The sequence below is a fragment of the Leopardus geoffroyi genome, chromosome D2, assembly GCF_018350155.1.
Source record: "Leopardus geoffroyi isolate Oge1 chromosome D2, O.geoffroyi_Oge1_pat1.0, whole genome shotgun sequence".
NCBI classification, from domain to species: domain Eukaryota; kingdom Metazoa; phylum Chordata; class Mammalia; order Carnivora; family Felidae; genus Leopardus; species Leopardus geoffroyi.
In genome coordinates, this window is record NC_059334.1 from 70055546 (window position 1) to 70075416 (window position 19871).

Consider the following 19871-nt stretch of genomic DNA (forward strand, 5'->3'; position numbering starts at 1 on the left):
GCCACTTCCGGCAGGTTCGCCGCATCAGACTTCCCTCGGGAAGCAGGTTCCTGGGACTTAGAGCTTGGGGAGCCAGAGCCGCTTTCCAGAAAGTGGAGGGGCCAAAAATGCTTCCAGTGATCCATGAGAACACGCAGATTTTCGGAGGCTTTGGGGGGCACTAACAGAAGTGCTTTTCCTTAGCGATTTTTTTTAAATCTTGAAGTCCGAGCGGGCAATTAAAAACGCATGCAGGCCAATTTCCGGAGGACTGAGATTGCGACGAACAACCAGGAAGCGGCCCGGCTGGGAGCTGTCCCCGGTTCTCCGCTCTGCTGTCGAGGCCGCCTCCGGGGTCCTTACACCGTGTTCCTCTGTCCCGCGTGGCCTCTGCCACGACCTGGGCCTCGGCCCGGGCCGATCACTCCGGAGCCGCCATGTCATCCGATTTCGAAGGCTACGAGCAGGACTTCGCGGTGCTCACGGCAGAGATCACCAGCAAGATTGCGAGGGTCCCTCGACTCCCTCCTGGTGAGAGCCCTGACCCCGGCCGCGCGGGGGTGGCCCCGAGGGCGCCGAGGCTCGCGGGCTGTGGAGCGTCTCTGAGGCGCTAGGTGGTTCAGGGGCCCTTCCGGGGCGAAGCAGTCTGACCTGCTTGAGGGTAAAGGCAGAATCCAGGCTGGGTTGTGGAGTGCCGCGAAAAGAGCCTTCGGTATTTGAGCCTTCTGGGCTGGAATCTGGACTTCGCCGCCTTGTTACTTGTACAACCTTGGGAACGTTTTTCTGAGTCTTCGTTTTTTGTTCTATTTTGTTTTGTTTCATTTGTAAAATAGAGATGTGAGTATTACAAGAGAATGAATGAACGTACCTAGATCATAGGTCTGCAATATGCACTACCGTTGTTTTGTTAGTAATAATACTATTACGTTCGGCCAAGTAGGATTAAGAGCTATGGTGCCTGGATTCAAAACCCCACTCTGCCACTTAAGAGTCGTGGCACTTAAAAAGTTTCTTAAACCTCTCTCAACTTTCCTTCTTGGTAAAATGGTGAGAACTGTACATGTCAATAGAGTTGTTGTGGAGATTAAGTGATTTAACATAGGGAAAGCCCTTTTTTGGTGTTAGCTGCTATAATCGTTAGTATTTTTCATACCCCCAACCCCATTTCTTATTTCTCATCCTTCTTGGAAGACTGCAACCCACTTTTATGTAAAACTTGGTACAGGATAATTTTTCTCACTTTTAGGATTCCACATATCCCATCGAGAAGTGTTCTTGTTCTTGTTTTAGAAGTTTTAGCATATCTTACTTGCCATGCTAATCTGTCAACTCTGAATGTGGGAGCTATGTTTGATTTCCTTGGCATTTACTTAGAAAGGGCTCAGAAAGACGTTTAAGTAAATAAACAGTTGAATATAAATATATTTGGTTTCTTTTTTTATTCTGAGACATTGTTTTAGGATTTATCTTTCTCTAAGTACATATTTAATTTGAGTAGTTAGTTGCAGGTAAGATTGTTACTTGTGGCTTAGTTTTGCTGAGGAAACTGAACTGTCATCTGCACTTGACCCTACCTTGGCTCTGGGGTATAGTGTGCAGAAAAGAGGGTGCTCATTGATCTGTGAACTAGTGGGCAGCTTCCCTATTCCCACCTTGTTAGTCAGTCCTTGATGCCAGAATAATTTCTGCTGGACCTAAGTTGTCGTTCTTCTTTCCCTTTCCCTACTCTCCCCAAACTTGTGTGTTTATAAATAATGCTCTTCCTTTATTTCTTCGTTTTTCTTTCCCCTCCCCTGACCCATTTTCTATTAATAGGGACATTTGCTTGAGACCAGGATCTCTGAACTGACACCCCACTCATCCCCTGAAGTCCCAGTTAGTTCTGGAGAGGTGGATGATGTCTTAAAGAGGTTTATGAGCCCAAGTGAGGGAACAAGAGGAGAGAATCAAGGTAGCGTACCACCGAGCTCTGCTGCCTCGGAGATTTTCGTGGAGAGAGTGGCTGATGGCCTCATCACTTCATGATACATCACCTCGCCTCTTCTCTTCAGTTCCGCTTTCCCCACTGCCCAAGACCATCTTGATTTTTGTTGTCGGTGTTGCTGGAGGCGACTTCCTTTGACTTGAGTTCCAGAGTCGCAGAGTATCAGGACTTGTGGTTTCAGTTGGATTTTTGTTCATTTTTGATTGTAACAGTTTTAACAAAGAAGCATTTTCTGTTTGGGCGAATAGCTTTTGTGTTAAGAAGGTGTTTTATAAAGTAACAAAGTCATACATGGGTGCAAAGTTGCAAAAGCTGTTTCCAAGAAAACCGTTTTTGTTACAGTTTTCTTCTTCCTCGTCTTTATGTTTTAATGTAATGAGTCTTACCATTTTGAAGGAAACCTTTGATTTAGGTACCTTAAAAATAAAGCCTTGACTCACCTTATGTATAGTATGGCGTAAGGCCCAAACATAGCAGTTACATTGGAATTGAGAAAGGACCGTAGAGCTGGCACTGGAGAAATGCTTACTGACTTGACTAATTGAATAATAGTAATTCTTAAAAATGTAGTAGTTTTCCTCTTAATAGTTACTTATACTTGCTCTCTTTATAATCTGTTTCTAATTGATAAATAGAAAAAATGAAAAAATATATCCAGTGCAGTTATGAATTTCAGATATGTCTCTGGACCATCAGTGTGTACAGCCATGAGAAAAACAGTATAATTAAAAGTAATTACAGTCCCTCCCCATCAGAACATCATTAGTGGTTGACTTAGAGGAGATGAACTGTAATTTACTTTTACAATTGGAACACACTTTACAGCCAAAGCAGTTTATTTCCCCAACTTATTAACTTATTTAAATGGAAGTAGAGTGAATAGAATTGATTGCTATGAACTTCAACCTGTGCTGTGCATACACAATGTATTAAAGTGTTACTTCCAGGGAGAATAGAAAAGATGGAGTACTTTAAAACTTTATTTTATAAAAGAAATTGGATTAGTCTGTGGTATGTTTTAAACAATAAAGAGACTTTGTTCCTAGACTGAAGTGTTTGAATTTAAATAATTTTGGTATTTGGACTAATGAAACAGATCAGTCCCTCTCGGTAATATTCTTCTGGCACTGTATTTGGAATTTAATTTTAATGATTAGTGTTCGGTGGTAAAGTCAGGAAATGGATGGGTAGAAACATACCTAATTAATACTAATTGGGAAGTTCCTTTTCTTCTGGTGATGAATCCTAAGTGGGAGGATGCTTTACAGGTACAAAGTTGCCATTACATCAGGGAGGCTTCCTCAAGAATCTTAAATAAAATGTTCTTTTGCAATTATATGCTTACTTCACCATTTGCAGAGAGATAAGTGATCTTTTGTGAATCCTACCACTTTGTGAGATTCACACATGGCACCCGTTCTGCTACTCGCGAGATGTTCAATCTTGAGCAAATTGCTTGGTCCCTTTAAGCCTGCTTCCTCCATCTTTAAATTGGCGAGAGGAGGCAATTGCTTCAACCTTACTTACAGTGTGGTAAAAATCAAATGAAAGAAAGTCTGGAACACAGTAGCACATTTTGTTTTCACCAGAAAAAGTGCGTGATAAATGAGCTATTAGCGATGTTATTAACACTGCTGAAGAACAGCTGGCAGGGTTAGACAGGACCCAGCTTCTCAGACTTTGAGGTATTAATTAAACTCTTAAAGGAAACTTGGACCTCAATTCTTGCTTCCTTTTCTGCCTAGACTAGAGTTAGGTGAATCTCTCTTGAAGAATGCCTACATTTGAAAGGATGTGAATGATCACGGTCTTTTGGATGTGAAATGGAAATTGGGCTTCGAACTCGTGATATCTAGAAGGGAGGCAGGGAAAAGAAGGGAAAGTGATGGCACAAGACAGGCATCCTTTCTGGAAGAAAATTCTCAAGTCTTGCTCATTAGTTATGCCACTCCTTGGAGGCTTTTGGAAACCATCTAGGCATAGCTGTGAATGGAAGAAGCCATAAATGTTCCATGAGTCTCTCTTGCCTTTGTAAGTTGTAGTGTTTGTAGGAGGGAGAATTCAGAAAAGTCTGCTTTTATTTATGAATACTGTGGTTTGCTTAAAATACACGTGGCTCTGGAGCTGTAATGTCCACATGTAGCTACTGGACACTTGAAATGTGGCTGCGGAGTGAAATGATAATATTTTGAATATATTGGGCTAAATATTACTAAAACTAAATATATACATGTATTACAACTAATTTTACTTGTTTCTCTTTACTTTTTAAGATGTGGATACTAGAAAATATAAAATTTCATGTGTGATTTTCATGCATTACATTTCTGTTGTTCTAGAGAGTTAGAGTTGAAGAGATGGTTCCAGTTCTAGTTCAGGAACCCGGGTGCACAGTAAATTGAAATAGCTATACTCTAATCCCATACCCGCACTCTAATCCCAGAGGGACCTCTCGCCCTTCAACAATTCAGTTAACCTGAGTAAAGGCTTCATTGATTTTTTTAAAATAACTTTTAATTTTAGAACACATTTAGATTTATAGAAAAAAATCACAAAGATAATATAGAGAACCCTATGTATCTCATGCTCAGTTTTCTTTATTAACATCTTATGTTAATATGATACATTTGTTGTTGCAGCCAGTGAACCCATATTGATACATTACAATTAAATGAAGTCCATGCAGTACTTTGTTCAGATTCCCTTTTGCTTTGTTTATTCGTTTGTTGTACCTGATGTCCTTTTACTATTATAGGATCCAATCGAGGATACTACAAGACATTTATTAATCATGGCTTCTTATGTTCTTCTTAGCTGTGACAATTTTCTCAGGCTTTTCTCTAGACTTCAGTTTGGAGGAGTCCTGGTAGGACATTTTCTAGAATGATCCTCAGTTGGGATTAGCCTGATGCCTTTCTCGTGATCAGACTGGAGTTACAGGTTTGGGGGAAGAAGAGTACAGAAATAAAGCATGATTTTCATCACATTCCATCAAGAATATATACTGTAACTTAATTTATCACTACTGATACTAGCTTTGATCACCTGGCTGAGGTAGTGTTTGTCAGGTTTCTCCACTGTAAAGTTACTCTTTCTCCTCTTTTCCATATTCCTTGGAAGGAAACCATATGCATAGCCCACACCTCAGGAGTTGGGCATCAGACTCCACCTCCTTGAAGGCTTAGCATCTGTGTTAATCATTTGGGATTCTCTGCAGGGGAGATTTTGTCTGTTCTTCTCCATTTGCTTATTCCGTCATTTATATCCACGGATTCATGATTTTATTTTTTTCTTCTCTTGTATTCCAACACTACTTTATTTTGTTGCTCACATTGTTCCAGCTTTGACCATGGGAAGCCCCTTCAGCTGGCTTCTGTGTACTCTTCATATACCCCTATTATTGCAGGTTTGGTTTTGGTGTTTCCTTTTTAGCACTGTCTTACTCTCCAGGGTACTCCAACATCATCTTGTGCTTTTCCCATACCAGTCCTAGATCAGCCATTTCTGCAAGGAATCCAACTTCCTTTTATTGAGAAATGGTGTTAGCAACCAAGATCTGGACACTAGGTATTCCCATAGCTCCTGGGGTTTTATTGCTTCTGGTCCCTCAGCTGAAAGACAAGGAAATGCATGTGTGTACATTGAATCACACATGTATACGTACCAAAAAATATTTATATGTGTAACCATCTATGGTAAGTTAAACATGAGTTCGTATTGCTGTCTCCAACTCTAATCTGTTATTACATGGATCATTCTAGAATGGCTTTGTTTCACTAGTGACCATTCTCCACCATGCTACATAGTGTAGCATTAGTAACATATCCATTTTTAAGTTCTCTAATATAAAAAGTTCCTCTGTTAGTAGTTTCACTCCGCATTTCCCAGTACGTAATTTCCACTGCTGTTTTCTCTAAAAATACCTGCATTGCACAAAGACAGGTAGCAGCAACTGAAATCAAGTTCTCTCTGATACTTGCACTACTTTATAGGGGTGTGCAAGGCTTGCGAAGACCTTCTTTTATTACTGGCAAAAAAAAAAATCATGTAGGTTTGTGTGTAACACAAGCACGAGGCACTTGTGCTAATATCGAGTGGGCAAGGGAAGGTCATGCTATGCAACGACTTAGGTGTATATCAGCATTCATCAAGCCTATATACAAAAAAGGTGATGACATTTGTTCGTATAGTGCATTTTATGTAGGGTATCAGTGGTGAAGACTCAGTTCTGGACAGCAGACCTTGTTGGAGTTCCAACTCTGCAACTTACTAGCCGTTTAACTTTGGAGAAATTCTTTAATCACTCTGAGTTTGTTTGCTTGCCTGAGAATGGGATAATGCTAGTATCTCCAAAGGGTTGTCTTGAGGGTTGACTGTGATAATGTTCAACACACAGCCCTGTGAAACTAATGATAGCTGTTAGTTATGAAGTTCTGAATCTTAGGAACAGGCCATTTGTAAAGGGGATGCCATTTGGCGTGGAAAGCATGAAGCTTTCTTGGGAATACGTATGAATTGTGCTAGAAGGTTGCCAAAACTTAATGTTGGTAGATATTTCCAAGGTCATCTGATTCAGTCTTTTTCTTTCCTTTCTTCCTTTCTTCCTCATTCATGCTTTCCTCCTAAACCATCACCTTTTCATTCTTTTCTTAAAGATGTGAGAAATACAGGATTAGGACAAAGACGTGTGAAGAGTGGTCTCTGCCTCCAAGGAGCTGGAAATGAGGGTGAAGAGACAACTACACCAGTTTCTAATGACCATCAGAGCCACTAGAGCAGAGCACAGAGGTCTGGGAGTTCAGAGGGGATAACATCGGTCCCAGGAAATCACCTGGAAGGATAGGTGGGATTTAGCAGACAAAAAATGGGGAAAGGGTATATTCAAAGAGGTTGCAAAAAGTGGGCGCAGTGGGTATCTGTTGTTTTGGGGGTGCCCAGAATCCTCCATTCTGTCTTCTGATAGCAGCACCTCAATTTTCCATTGAGGAACTACCTCAACCCAGTCTTGGTGGAACTGACAGGCCACCTATCCAGATCAAGAGGTGAACACACTACCCACGTGAGTGCATTCCTAGAATGTTTGCTGGGATTCGAATCATGAGCAGAGTGAGCAGAGAAGAGAGTTGGCCTCGCTGTTCGAGACCCTCCCTTTGCAGAGACTGTCAGTGAGTTCCTGCTCCCTTGGTACTCGAGCCACCCCGGGAACTGTCCTTTCGGAGCTTGGGGGCTCATGTTTACCATTGACTCTATGAGTCACTCCAGTGTGTTCTAATAAGATTTCCCGCTTCTAATTCTAATAGCTGTCCTTCTAATAAATTCCCTTGTTTGGCTTAGGTTATTAGCCAGACTCAATTCTTTTAGATTCAGCCAGAGTCCTAAATGGTAGCTTAAACAAAGGGTTGGAGCGGGGAACAAAAATAAGAGAGAGATGTGTTTGGGTAAAAATCAATTGTCTGCTTAGCATGTAGAGTACACACTAGAGAGCTAGTAGTTGGAAATAAAGTTGGACAGGTTGCTTGGATCTGGAATGTGGAACACCTTGACTGCTAGGCTCAAGTGATGCAATCATAGCCAGGTTTTGGGGAGATTAAATGGTAGAGAGGAGCAAGTATGAAGGCAGGGAAACCAGGGTGGTTGGTAGCCTCGCTTCTTTTGTCAATGTTTATACCATCCTGCATTATTTATTCAATTAATCATCATTTTTCAAGAACTGATCATATGACAGTCTCAGTGTTAGATTTTAGGACTATAAAGATAATCAAGACATGAATCCTGTATTCCCAAAGCCCCCAACCTAGGAGATGGTAAGTGTGATAGATAAATTATTGGACTCAGGTAAGAGTTCTAGGTGTTTCTGTAAGGGAGAGTGACTAACTTTTTTGTTGGGTTAGGAAAGGCTTTGAAGAGGTGGTGATTTCTGAAGTGAGTTTTGAATAGCAGTTTGCCAGGTAGTCACAGTGGAGGTGGGCATAGCCATTGGGATTAAAGGTCTTGGGTCCTGGAAATATATCAGGATTAGAGATAAAGATTTGGGATCATAAATGTGTAATATGGCAGCTTAAAAATGGTAGTGGGATGAAATTGTCCAGGGACATAGGCAATAGTCATAAGAGAAGAAAAGCAAAGACTGAACTCCAAGGAACACCAACACTTAAAGGATAAATGGAGGGAGTGGATGCCGGCAGAGGACATGAAGACAGAAGTGAGCCTGTAGGAGGATCACAGAATCAGAGTGTTGTGGAAGCCAGGAGATGAAAAAGTGACAGGATGGGAGGAGCAGGAGGTCTGATGCCACAAGATTAAGGAAACGTAGGACCAGAGAGTGTCCCATTTGTTTGAGCAAAGGAAAGGTCATCAGACTTAAGAGTCACTTCAGTAGAATGGTGGGGGATGAGAGCAAGATTATAAGGAGGAAATGGGAGATGAGGAAGGCCAATTGTGACTGTGGGTATAAGAGAGAGACATTAGCAAAGGGAAATACAGTACAAGGAAGGCTTCTGGTTTTGTTTTGTTTTGTGAGAAAAACTGTTGCTTATTAGTTCTGGACTAATAAGCATGGACTTATGCATGGACTTAGCACCTTAAAGAAAACAAGATGTTCCTTCTGAACTGTAAATTCATAATCTCACTCTTGGTCCAGGATGGGCTTGTCTTATTTCATATTCTGTTCTATCACAAAAATACAGTGTGGTTCTATTATAACTTATGGAGATATTGGGCAGATTCATATGTGCCAGAAGGAAATAGATTTGGGGTCATGTACTAAAATTTTAACCTGGCCATATGTAGGCTTAACTTTTTCAAAGAAGCAAAATCAAACAAAATTTTAATTTCAAATGTGCATTTTTCTTAGGGTGAAATGTTTGGAGTGTATACAAAACGTACGTGATAGCTAGCCCCATAGTTTAGGGGGATCAAAGGGAAGGGGTTGGGATTAGCAGAACCTCATTATTCTAGTAAAATGATAACTTCTACTGAACATTCCCCACTTAGTGTTGACGATCCTTCTGAAGGGCTAGTCAGCCACTAAATGTACCCATTTCAAGCTTCATGATTTCTCTAGTTTCTTGTATTAGTCAATAGTCATTAGGTTCACAAAAACCTAACTTTAAATAAAGAAAAAGAAGGGACAGCTGGATGGCCCAATTAGTTAAGCGTCTGACTCTTGGTTTTGGCTCAGGTCATGATCTCACGGTTCATCATGAGTTCAAGCCCTGCATTGGGCTGTCTGCTGTCAGCACAGAGCCTGCTTCAGATCCTCTCTCCACCACCCGCCCCCTTCTGCCCCCTTGTCCACTCGTGTGCATGTGCATGCTTTCTCTCTCTCTCAAAGATTAAACATTAAAAACAGAAAAAGAAATCTGTTAATTGAAGAAAACAAATCATGATAAAGTCAAGCAAAACCTGTGTCAGAGTTATCTGGAACCAGACACTAATTAACTAAATCTACGTACCTAATCTACCTCCCTACCTACCTACTACCTATCCCTCAGCTTTGTTTCTAAATATAGACTTCATTCTCAACTACTGCAAAGTAACTTGCTTCTTGTAGCTCAAACAATGGATGCCAACAGCTTCTAGACTTATGTTGTCATAACTCTACCAAGAGAGAGGAAAAGATTTTGCTATTGCTGTAGGACTTTGATTGGTCTGCTTGAGTTATATGCCTACTCCACTTCCACCCCCCAGAAAAGTGTGGCAAGAGGGATTGAGCTACTGGGATTGGTCCAACTAGGGTGAGAAGCCCATCCTTTGCTAGGTCACTGTGGTCAAAGGGGCAGGATCATAGAAGGAGATAGAATCTCCCATTGACCTGCTTGGTGAAGAGGAAAGCCTCAAAAGAGTGAGGTTACTGCCTGAGAAAAGAAGGGTGTTAGACACGAAACTGTAAATTGTTCAGTAAATTCGCTTAGCACAAAACTTAGGTTCCGTCTCTGAATAAATGGACTGATTGTTTTGGAATGGGGGCAGGGAGAAGTTTTCTGAAAATATCTGCTAGGACATGTCTCTCAGAAAAGGGAAGTATAGTTGAATTATAACTTGATGGTGGTGAAGTTTGAATAAACTACACCCAGAGACTTAGCACTTCATAATTTAAAAGTAATTTTACTTGCATCAGCCTTGTGAGCTAAAAAGAATCCAGTCCTAAAATTTCCATTTTAGACAGTACAAACTGAGTCTCAGAAAAAAAAAAAAACTCTTTCTTATCTAGGATCCCACAACCAGCAAGTAAGTAATGACTTTGGGTTTAGAATCAATAGTTCTTGGGGCACCTGGGTGGCTCAGTTGGTTAAGTGTCCGACTTCAGGTCATGATCTCACTGTTGGTGGGTTCAAGCCCCACGTCGGGCTCTGTGCTGACAGCTCAGAGGCTGGAGCCTGCTTCAGATCTGGCGTCTCCCTCTCTCTCTGCCCCTCCCCCACTCGCACTCTGTCTCTGTCTCTTGAAAATAAATACATGTTAAAAAACATTAAAAAAAATAAAAGAATCAATAGTTCTGACTTCAAATATTTCTTCCATTACAGTCAATACGTAATGAAAGTACTAACTTAAAAAAATTTTTTTAATGTGTATTTATTTTTGAGAGAACACAGAGTGCGAGCAGGGGAGGGGCAGAGAGGGAGGGAGACGCAGAATCCAAAGCAGGCTCCAGGTTCTGAGCTGTCAGCACAGAGCCTGATGCAGGGCTCAAACTCACGAACCGTGAGATCGTGACCTGAGCTGAAGTCGGACGCTTAACCATCTGAGCCACCCATGCTGCCTACAAGTATGATCTTTTAAAGGATTATACAATCACACCCAGTTTTAGGAATTGTTTGGTTTTTTTAATGTACCTTTTTTTCAAGTTTTATTTAAATTCCAGTTGATTAGCATACAGTGTAATATTAGTTTCATGTAGAGAATTTCGTGATTCATCACTTACATACAGCACCCAGTGCTCACCACCACAAGTGCCCTCCTTAACTCATCACCCATTTAACTCATGGGTTAATACAATTTAAAGTTTATGTGTATCCTTAGCAATTCCTTGGTATTCTTGTTTATTTCAGATGAGAAGAAGCAGATGGTTGGCCACGTGGAGAAACAGCTCGAAGAAGCGAAAGAATTGGTATGTGCAGACTCAGTGATATGTTTTCACATCAACCCAGAGCCGTTTATGCCGATGCCTTCCTCTAGTCTGCTTTGTACACTGTAGAAACGTGACACATTTCCGATTAGCAGTTTGTAATTCCGAAGTCATCAGTTTTTCCATTGAAGAGAATTTAATAGTCTCTTGGGATTTTATTCTTCTTAATGAAGGTGACACATTAAGTGACTCCCCTTTATTTTCCTTCATAATACGTTTCCTAATAGGTATAAATAGCTAATGCTTGTTAAAGGCATACTCAGTACCAGGCACTGGGTTAAACACATTACTTGCTTTATCATATTTAATGTTCACACAAGCGCTGTGAGACAAAGGCTGTCTGTCAAAAAGTGTTAAGGACCTGAGATGTTCCCCAGTTGCTTTGTGACAGCTAAGTTTGCGATAGTGTCATGGATGCTGGTGGAAGACATGAGATTCCTCGGTCAGAGGCAAAAGAACATAATACAGCAAAAGGTGCCACCCGAGTCTCAGCACAATTGCCTCGGTTCCCTGAGCCCCAGTTCCCACAGGAGTGACGCGGGTTTGCCTGGAAGAACGTCTGCCCACAGCAGAATACCTTCCCGGAAAGGAACCTGGAGCCTGGGAAATGCCTTGCTTTGTAGCAGCCTGTGAGCAAGCCTGCTGTTTGTCCCGGAGGGGCCCATTATTTCCTCCCCCAGGGCTGTTCCCTATAAATACAACCCTGAGAAATGGCTTGAAAGGAGCAGTCAGGGCCTTGTATTCCTGACGTGCCCAGCAAGACACGTGGGAATGTGAGAGACCCACCGAGGAGTGATTCTCAGTGCCATTATTGCTCCCGTTCTGTAGGTGGGGAAACTGAGGCCCCGAAAGATTATGTAACTTTGAGGTCCTACGCCACAAGTGGTGGGGTAAGAGCTTGTATTTAAACAGGCTATACCCAGGGCTCTGGCTTATCTCCTACTTTTTGATATAAATATATTTGTACATCAAGGAACAAAAAGTTTGAAAAGGTGTTGTTTCCCAGTTTGGGGTTTTAAAGCCAAGCTTTACAAGCGCGACTCTGCTTGTGGCCACAATGGGGTCCTAAATGAGAGTGTTGCTTCCCTACATACTGAAGGGCACTGCCTAGTGTTCCTTCAGTACCCGCTTGCTGATATCCTTACAACAGTTTCCCCAAGTGTGTTTCTGGTGACTGCTGTTGCCAGGTCAAATAAGTTTGGGAAACTAGCTGGCTTAAATAGAATTGGAGGGTGGCATCTTTTTTGGTTGTTGTTTTTCTGCAGAATCCTCTTGGACCCTTAAGTAGGCTAAGAGGCATTATGTATCTCTAAGAAGGGACTATAGGGGCCAGCTAAAGCGTGGAGCAATTCCAGATTTATTCAACTGAGTTACTTTTCTTGACAGGGTCATACACAAGGGGCTGCTGTTTTAGAGGGTCTGAAGAAATAGGTGGCTGTCATTCCCCACTGCACAGCAGACCTTTGCTCCGTGACTTTGAGCGCGGAGGCAGCGAGTTGCACAGCCGCTACTTTGTCTTGTCTGTCGCTGGCTCTTTTCTAGCCATCAGAGTGTCGGATGCTCTCCGGACCCTGCAAGATCAACTTCTCATCTCTGCTGTGCTGTCACTGCCTCTACAGTGGCAGCTTTGCGTCCAACTCCAGCTTCGAATGTCTGCCTCAGTTTTGAAAGTTGCCCCCTTTTCTCAAATGCTTTTCCCCGTACTTTCTTTCCTTTTTATATTCGACTCTTTCTCTCATGCTTCCTGGCCTTCGTGTAACAAGACTGACCTTCTACACAGCGTAGCTGCGAGTCAGGACTGTCCTGCCTTCCAGCTGGCAAGCGCATTCTGAATGGAACTATACAAGTAGTCAGTTGTTTGGATCCTGAGTTGACGGCTTATAGTGTTGAGTTCTTAGGAGCAGTTCTTTTGCATCAAAAACTGTGTTTTGGTTTGTTGAGCTTCTTTTGGAGCCATCAAGTTACTTAATGATGTTAGAAAGCTGGTTTCCTAAGAGCCAAGATTTTACTGTACCAAGAAGTATAAAACATGGTTATACCTCATGGAGCTTATAACTAACATAAAGAATTCTGTCTAAGATATGTGTTTCTGTTTGTTGAAAATGATCAGACAGCGAATTTACTTAACTCTGATGACAACCTTGTTAAGGATACTCTCAGTGTATTACACTCTCTCCTTTGGATGAGGACCCTGGCAGAAACACTTGTTTTTGATTTTGCTTATCAGGATTACTTGTGTTTCTGCTGAACAATCATTTTGTGTTAATCTCTTGGACACTGCTAGTCTTGGGTTTACCATGTCTCCCGCTTTATGTTGGCCACGTGAATGTTGTGACAACATGAAGCCAAGCTCACGTTAGCCTTATTGCTGGTGTCATTTGAAGTGCTTGCTGTGTGTTTCCTTTTTTTCTTTCTTGCCTCCTTTTAATTTCATTTCCAGTGTCTTTATAAAATGCCTTAAACAAAAGTGAAGTCAAATCTCGGATTTTCACTTACATGTACTTTGGCAGTTACTTGGATGATTCTGCTCACCCTGTAAGCACTAAGGACTTAATAATGATTTCAGAGAAGTGAAATAATTGCCTTGCTGAGTAACTATTTAATTTATTGGTGCCTCACATTTATGTAGAGATATGGTAATAATTTAAGTGGTCACCACTTAAGTCAACCCTAATTAAAACTATGTCTCTCTCTCTCTCTCTTCTTTCTGTCTTTTTTTTTTTTTTAATAAAAATTAAGGCCTGTGAATTGAAACATGGTATTCTGGGTATCTGAGTGCTGCTATTATTCAGTCCCTAATGCTGGACGAGTAAGGGGTATATAAGTGATAAGCTTATAGTAGTTAGGGAAATAACTCATTAGAATACTTTATTTTATTTTTTATTTTTTTAATGTTTATGTATTTTTGAAAGAGAGACAGACAGAATGCAAGCAGGGGAGGGGCAGAGAGAGAGGGAGACACAGATCTGAAGCAGGCTCCAGGCTCTGAGCTGTCAGCACAGAGCCCGATGTGGGGCTCGAACCCATGGACCGTGAGGTCATGACCTGAGCTGAAGTCGGACGCTTAACCGACTGAGCCACCCAGGCGCCCCTAGAATTCTTGAAAAGGTAAAATATATAGCAGCGTTTTTGGATGTGAGTTTATTAGACATGGATGGAGCCAATTTGCTGCTGTTGTTGGTTTTTGTTTTTTAATGCCAAGTATAAAGAAGCTACCTCTGATACCTTGTTTCGTACTTGCTCTATTTCTTCTTCTTCATCAGTAATCACCTCTACGATTCTTCACATTAATCTGGCGATTATCAAGCAAGAGACACTGTTGTAAGCACATTATGAGAATTACGCCTTATAATCTTCACAGCTGTCCTACAGAAGACATACTATTTATAGAAATGAGAAAGTAAGGCCCAGATAACTTAACAAACTGGTCCAAAGGTTCATGACTAGTAAATAGTGGAGCCTATGATGTGGACACCGGCATCTGAATCAAAAGCCTGTGTTCTTAATCATCACCCTGTTTCTGTATCACCTCTCTTTACATGCTCACGTGTTGTTTCCAAAGGTTATTAGTGACAGATTATTGAAAAGTATGCTGCTGTGATTTCAGTGAGCTTTGTGTAATTTAGCATATTACTGCATCCATTTAACTCTATTATCAACATGGTTATAAAGTAGGAGTCCGGCTGGAGGCTGAGATCACATATTGGTTGGCATGTGATTTCCCTAATCAGAAAAGAGTTTCCAGAAGAATTTTCACCAAATGACTAAGTCTGGGCTGGCCTTTTATAGAAAGGGTAGAAATAATGGTTTGTTTTAGGTTCCCATAGTCCTGGTAGTTTGGGGTCAAAAGACCAACCAGGTTGGGTTGGATTGAATGATAGGACACACCGAAGGTATTAAAATTGTTATTATTGAGGATATTTGGATTAATGCATATGTTCTAAAAAACATTCTTGGCAAAGTGAGTGCTTTGTCACTCTGTGTGTCACTAACTCAGTAACTATTTGTTGACCTAAACAAAAGTTAAGCACAGAAGCATTCCCATTGTTACTTGATCATGGGCAGCTAGCTCCCTCAGCCTGGCTCCTCCAGTGGAAAATGAGGAATTGGGACTAAATCATTTCAACTCTAGATGTCTGGCCAAATAAAGTGCAAGCATATGGTATAAGTCCTGTGTTCTTCTCACCCTTCCAGCTTGAACAGATGGATCTGGAAGTCCGAGAGATCCCACCCCAAAGTCGAGGAATGTACAGCAACAGGATGCGAAGCTACAAGCAAGAAATGGGCAAACTTGAAACAGATTTTGTGAGTCAGATTCTACCCTCTGTCATATTTACTAATCTTTCACTGAATTTTCACCTGTATTTTTTATTGTTTCCTCCACACACCTCAGTTAGCACGACACGCATCGTCTCTAGGAGCTTGTGCCGGAGACAAGCACAGCTTTCACTGTTGATAACTTAGGGGTCTAAAAATGTTTGGGGCGCCTGGGTGGCTCAGTCGGTTAAGCGTCCGACTTTGGCTCAGGTCATGATCTCATGGTTCGTGGATTCGAGCCCTGCGTTGGGCTCTGTGCTGACAGCTCGGAGCCTGGAGCCTGCTTCGGATTCTGTGTCTCCTTTTCTCTGCCCCTCCCCTGCTTGCACTCTGTCTCTGTCTCTGCCTCTGTCTCTCTCTCTCTCTCTTAAAAAAATAAACATTAAATTTTTTTTTTTTTTTTTATGCTTAAAGAGCTAGCTAATGACGGAATATGAGGGATGCTGGATTCACGATTCACAAGTAGATCCAAAACCTGTGGTCCTCTGAGTTTAGACAGTATTTATTGCCACTTAGCATTTGTTAGAATTTTGAAGCCGAATTTTGGGCCTTTTCATAGTCTGCAGGCTTTAAGATGTCGTGTTCACAGATGGACTTCAGAGACTCATGAATGTCCTGAAATTATATAGGTATTTTTGGATATCCATTTCGCTGTGCACTCTTTTCCTGGGATGGGTACCATAGACTTTATTAGAGTCTTAAAAGGATACATTACACTTTTCCAATCAAAAGGACAAAAGGAATTCAACTGATAATTCATACAAGTGATCCTTTCCACCAATTGCTCCATGAGAATATTTAGCTTTCTCTTCCTATACATCCGACTGTCAACTCTGCCCACTTTAGAGCAAATTTAAGAATGTAAATGTAAACGTATAATGTTGAAATTGTTAGTAACTAGAAAGTCATAAGTGAATAAAAAGATACAGCTGAGCAACTCCACTTCTGGACATCTATCCAAAGGAATTAAAAGCAGGGTTCCAAAGAGCTATTTGTACATCCACGTTCTAGCCTCATTATTCGCAACACCAAAAGATGGAAGCAACTCAGTGTCCAGCAACAGGTGAATGAATAAACAAAACATGGTACATGTGTACAATGGAGTATTACTCAGCCTTAGAAATGGAGGAAGTTCTGACATATGCTATGACATGACATGCTTGAGGACATTATGCTGAGTGAAACAAGCCAGGCACAAAAGATAAATACTATATGATTCCATTTATATGAGGTATCTAGAGGACTCAAATTTAAGAGACAGACAGTAGAATGGCAGTTTCTGGGACCTGAGGGGGTGGGGAAAATGGGCAGTTATTTAAGGGATATAGAGTTTAAGTTTTACAAGGTAACAAGTTCTATAGATGGGTTGCTCAACATGTGAATATATTTAACACTATTAAACGGTATACCTAAAAATGATGAACATGGCATATTTTATGTGTAGTTTACTGCTTAAAAAAAATAAAGATACAGATGAAGAAAGATCTGAGCTTCACCTGTAAGTGACAGAGGAGTCACGTCTTGACAGGTGAATCAACTTCACTTCTGACCCTGGGGTTCAAATTCATAAAGTCCAGAGTTTATAAGGGTCTTTCCACCTCTTTTCCTGCCTTAGGTGTTTTACTTATGAAGGCTGTGCCTTCTAGACTACAGTGGTACCAAACCTAGTCGAAATTCCACCTAGAATCTGGAGATTGGGTGATTCGCAGTTATGCATGTTTATTTTATATTTTAGTAGATATTTTCCTGAGGAGTTGAGATAGGCTATGTCAGTGGCTCTGATGCAATTGCCTTTTAAATTGTGTTTCTATTAATTACAAAAAGAGAAAAAAAAAAAATCAGAATCCATGATGGGCCTAAACTGAGAAAAGAAATGTGGCTGCCTAGCTTCTGTGCTCTGTGCTAGGTAAAACCTTCTCTGACTGCTTCGGGAAAGGTAGGCTATCTTAGCAAGAATAGGAGATATAATGAGAAAATTAAATTGATTTAAGAATTTGACCACTCGAATTTATACTCAGACAACTCTAATTAAAGTTAATGTTTCAATATAAATGATGAATGTAAAGTAAAACATTTATGAGGATTGTTTTAGTTTGCTAACCTCATCTTTATGAAACTCCTTTACAAAGATATCTCTCTTGGTTTCTAAAGTAACGAACTATATTAGTTTGTGAGGGCTACCATAAGCAGTGCCACAGACTGGATGGTTTAAACAACAGATCTGTACTTTCTCACAGTTCTGGAGGCTCAGAGTCCAAGGTCAAGGTGTCAGCAGGTGTGGTTTCTCCCTAGGCCTCTCTCCTTGGCTTGTAGACAGCCGTCTTCTCCCTGGGTCTTCACATGGTCTTCCCTTTGTGTCTGTGTTCTCATTTCTTCTTATAAGGAACCAGTCACATTGGATTAGAGCCCACCCTAATGATCTCATTTATACTCAATTAACTCTTCTCCAAATGCAGTCACTTTCTGAGGTACTGAGAATTAGGACCTCAACATCTGGAGGTAGACACAACTCAACCCATAACACTGAATTTAGTTGTAATCTTTTCTTCTTAAAATTTTTTTCAGAAATTAAGTTGCTTTCATTGCTTATGAGTCAGCCAGTTCAATCTTCAGTGTTTTTTGTCTCTTGAAGAATATAATCCTGGGTAGAGTCCTTTAAGTATTTGGATATTATATACTTGGGTAGGTATTTCTCAGGCATATTTTCTATTATAAAGTGAAACAGAACCAGTAACTATGAACTAAACATTTATTCTCCCGGCCATCGTTAAAAATTCATGTGTTTATGTGTATAATTGTTCACACAACTTTCTTCTCCTGTGTTAGGGAGCATCCTTCACCATTACCTCCACCCCTTCCATTGTTTAGTGACTTAACGGTATAAACCGCTTTAATGTGTCCTACATTTCACTGTATGAAGAGTAGAGAGAGGAGATGTGAAGGACTCTCCCCATTTACACATGATAGAACCAGGAGGTTCAGATTGTTTCTGGATTCCATTCACCACATCTTTCTCAAGCCCTGCTGTCTATAGACACTGTCCTAGGTACTTGGAAAAAGCTGTGAGTAAGATCAAGTTTCTGCTCTCATGGGATGTAAGCACTAGTGGGGAAGACAGGAAGCAAATAGACAAATATGCAGATATCACAATTCCAGGTAGTGATACATACTGTCCATGACAATGAAGTGAGTAAAGGGGTGAAAGTGGCTACAAAGTGGTCGTGGCTGTCTTTGCTGGGGTGTTCTCTGAGGCTTGACTGAAAGAGGAAGAGGCACATTTGTTTACAGAGAGAGGCAGAAGAAAGACCTACAAGGGCACTGTAGGCATGGTAAAGACCTTGGCGTTTACTCTGGATTGAAGAGAAGCCCTTGGGGGCCGTTGAGAAGTGAGTGGTCCTTTGACTCCTGCTTTACAGCTCTCTCACTTTCCCTCACCACACGTCTCAGGAGGGATTTGAACGAGTGTGGAAGATATTTATGTAATTCCCTTTTGATTCTTACTTTCTTTGTATATTTAATGCTTTTTATTTTTAAAGGAACAAAGAGTATCTTCTTAAAGGTATTTGACAACCTTCTCATGGTGATGTACCTAGAACTATTGAACCCCAAGAAAAAAGAGCACAGCTGCTCTTAACTGCAAATGAATCAGATCTGTTCTTCCCCTTGTAATATTGAGACTTTGGGGGGTCATTTGTACCAATGAGGAAGGGCAGAGGACAGCCCGATACTTTTTTCTTTGACCCTCACTATCTACTTGTTATCTTTCCTTGGCCCCTCCTCTTCTTCCTGTGCCTGTTCCTTAGACACTGGGTCCTTCAGGCTTCTTCTCCACTTACTGCACTGTCTATCTCTGTGTAGCATCATCCACTCCCATGGCTTCCACGATGGCATCTCTACCCACCTGCATTTCTAACCAGATCTCTATAGCTCTAGATTCATGGTTCTTTTTTTTCTTTTAATTTTTTTATTTTATTTTATTTTATTTTATTTTATTTTTTTAATTTTTTTTTAACGTTTATTTATTTTTGAGACAGAGAGAGAGCATGAACGGGGGAGGGTCAGAGAGAGAGAGAGACAGAATCTGAAACAGGCTCCATGCTCTGAGCAGTCAGCACAGAGCCCGACGCGGGGCTCGAACTCACAGACCGCGAGATCGTGACCTGAGCCGAAGTCGGACGCTTAACCGACTGAGCCACTCAGGCGCCCCTTTCTTTTAATTTTTTTAATGTTTATTTATATTTGAGAGAGACAGAGACAAAGCACAAGCAGGGGTGGGCGGAAAGAGAGGGAGACACAGAATCCAAAGCAGGCTTTGGGGTCTGGGCTGTCCACACAGAGCCCAACATGGGGCTCAAACTCACATGACCCAAGCCAAAGTTGGATGCTTAACTGACTGAGCCACTCAGGCTCCCCGAGACTCATAGTTCTCACTATTTACTTTACCCCAGAGTTCCTTAAACACAA

At 41.2% G+C, this 19871-nt stretch overlaps 1 protein-coding gene across 5 annotated transcripts in view; it reads left to right on the top strand.

Annotated features, from left to right (window-relative positions):
• Positions 1-14: 14 nt before the first annotated feature.
• The window catches only part of VTI1A (vesicle transport through interaction with t-SNAREs 1A), a 349700-nt gene continuing 329843 nt past the window's right edge, over positions 15-19871 (top strand). For 3 of the 5 annotated variants that reach the window (XM_045438915.1, XM_045438918.1, XM_045438917.1), the window contains exons 1-3: positions 269-510; positions 11014-11072; positions 15285-15395. In XM_045438915.1, coding sequence (XP_045294871.1) covers positions 417-510; positions 11014-11072; positions 15285-15395 — 264 coding nt within the window. In that variant the 5' untranslated portion in view covers positions 269-416. Of the gene's footprint in view, positions 511-11013; positions 11073-15284; positions 15396-19871 lie in introns of all 5 variants that reach the window. The other 2 variants (XM_045438916.1, XM_045438919.1) reach the window with 1 other exon arrangement.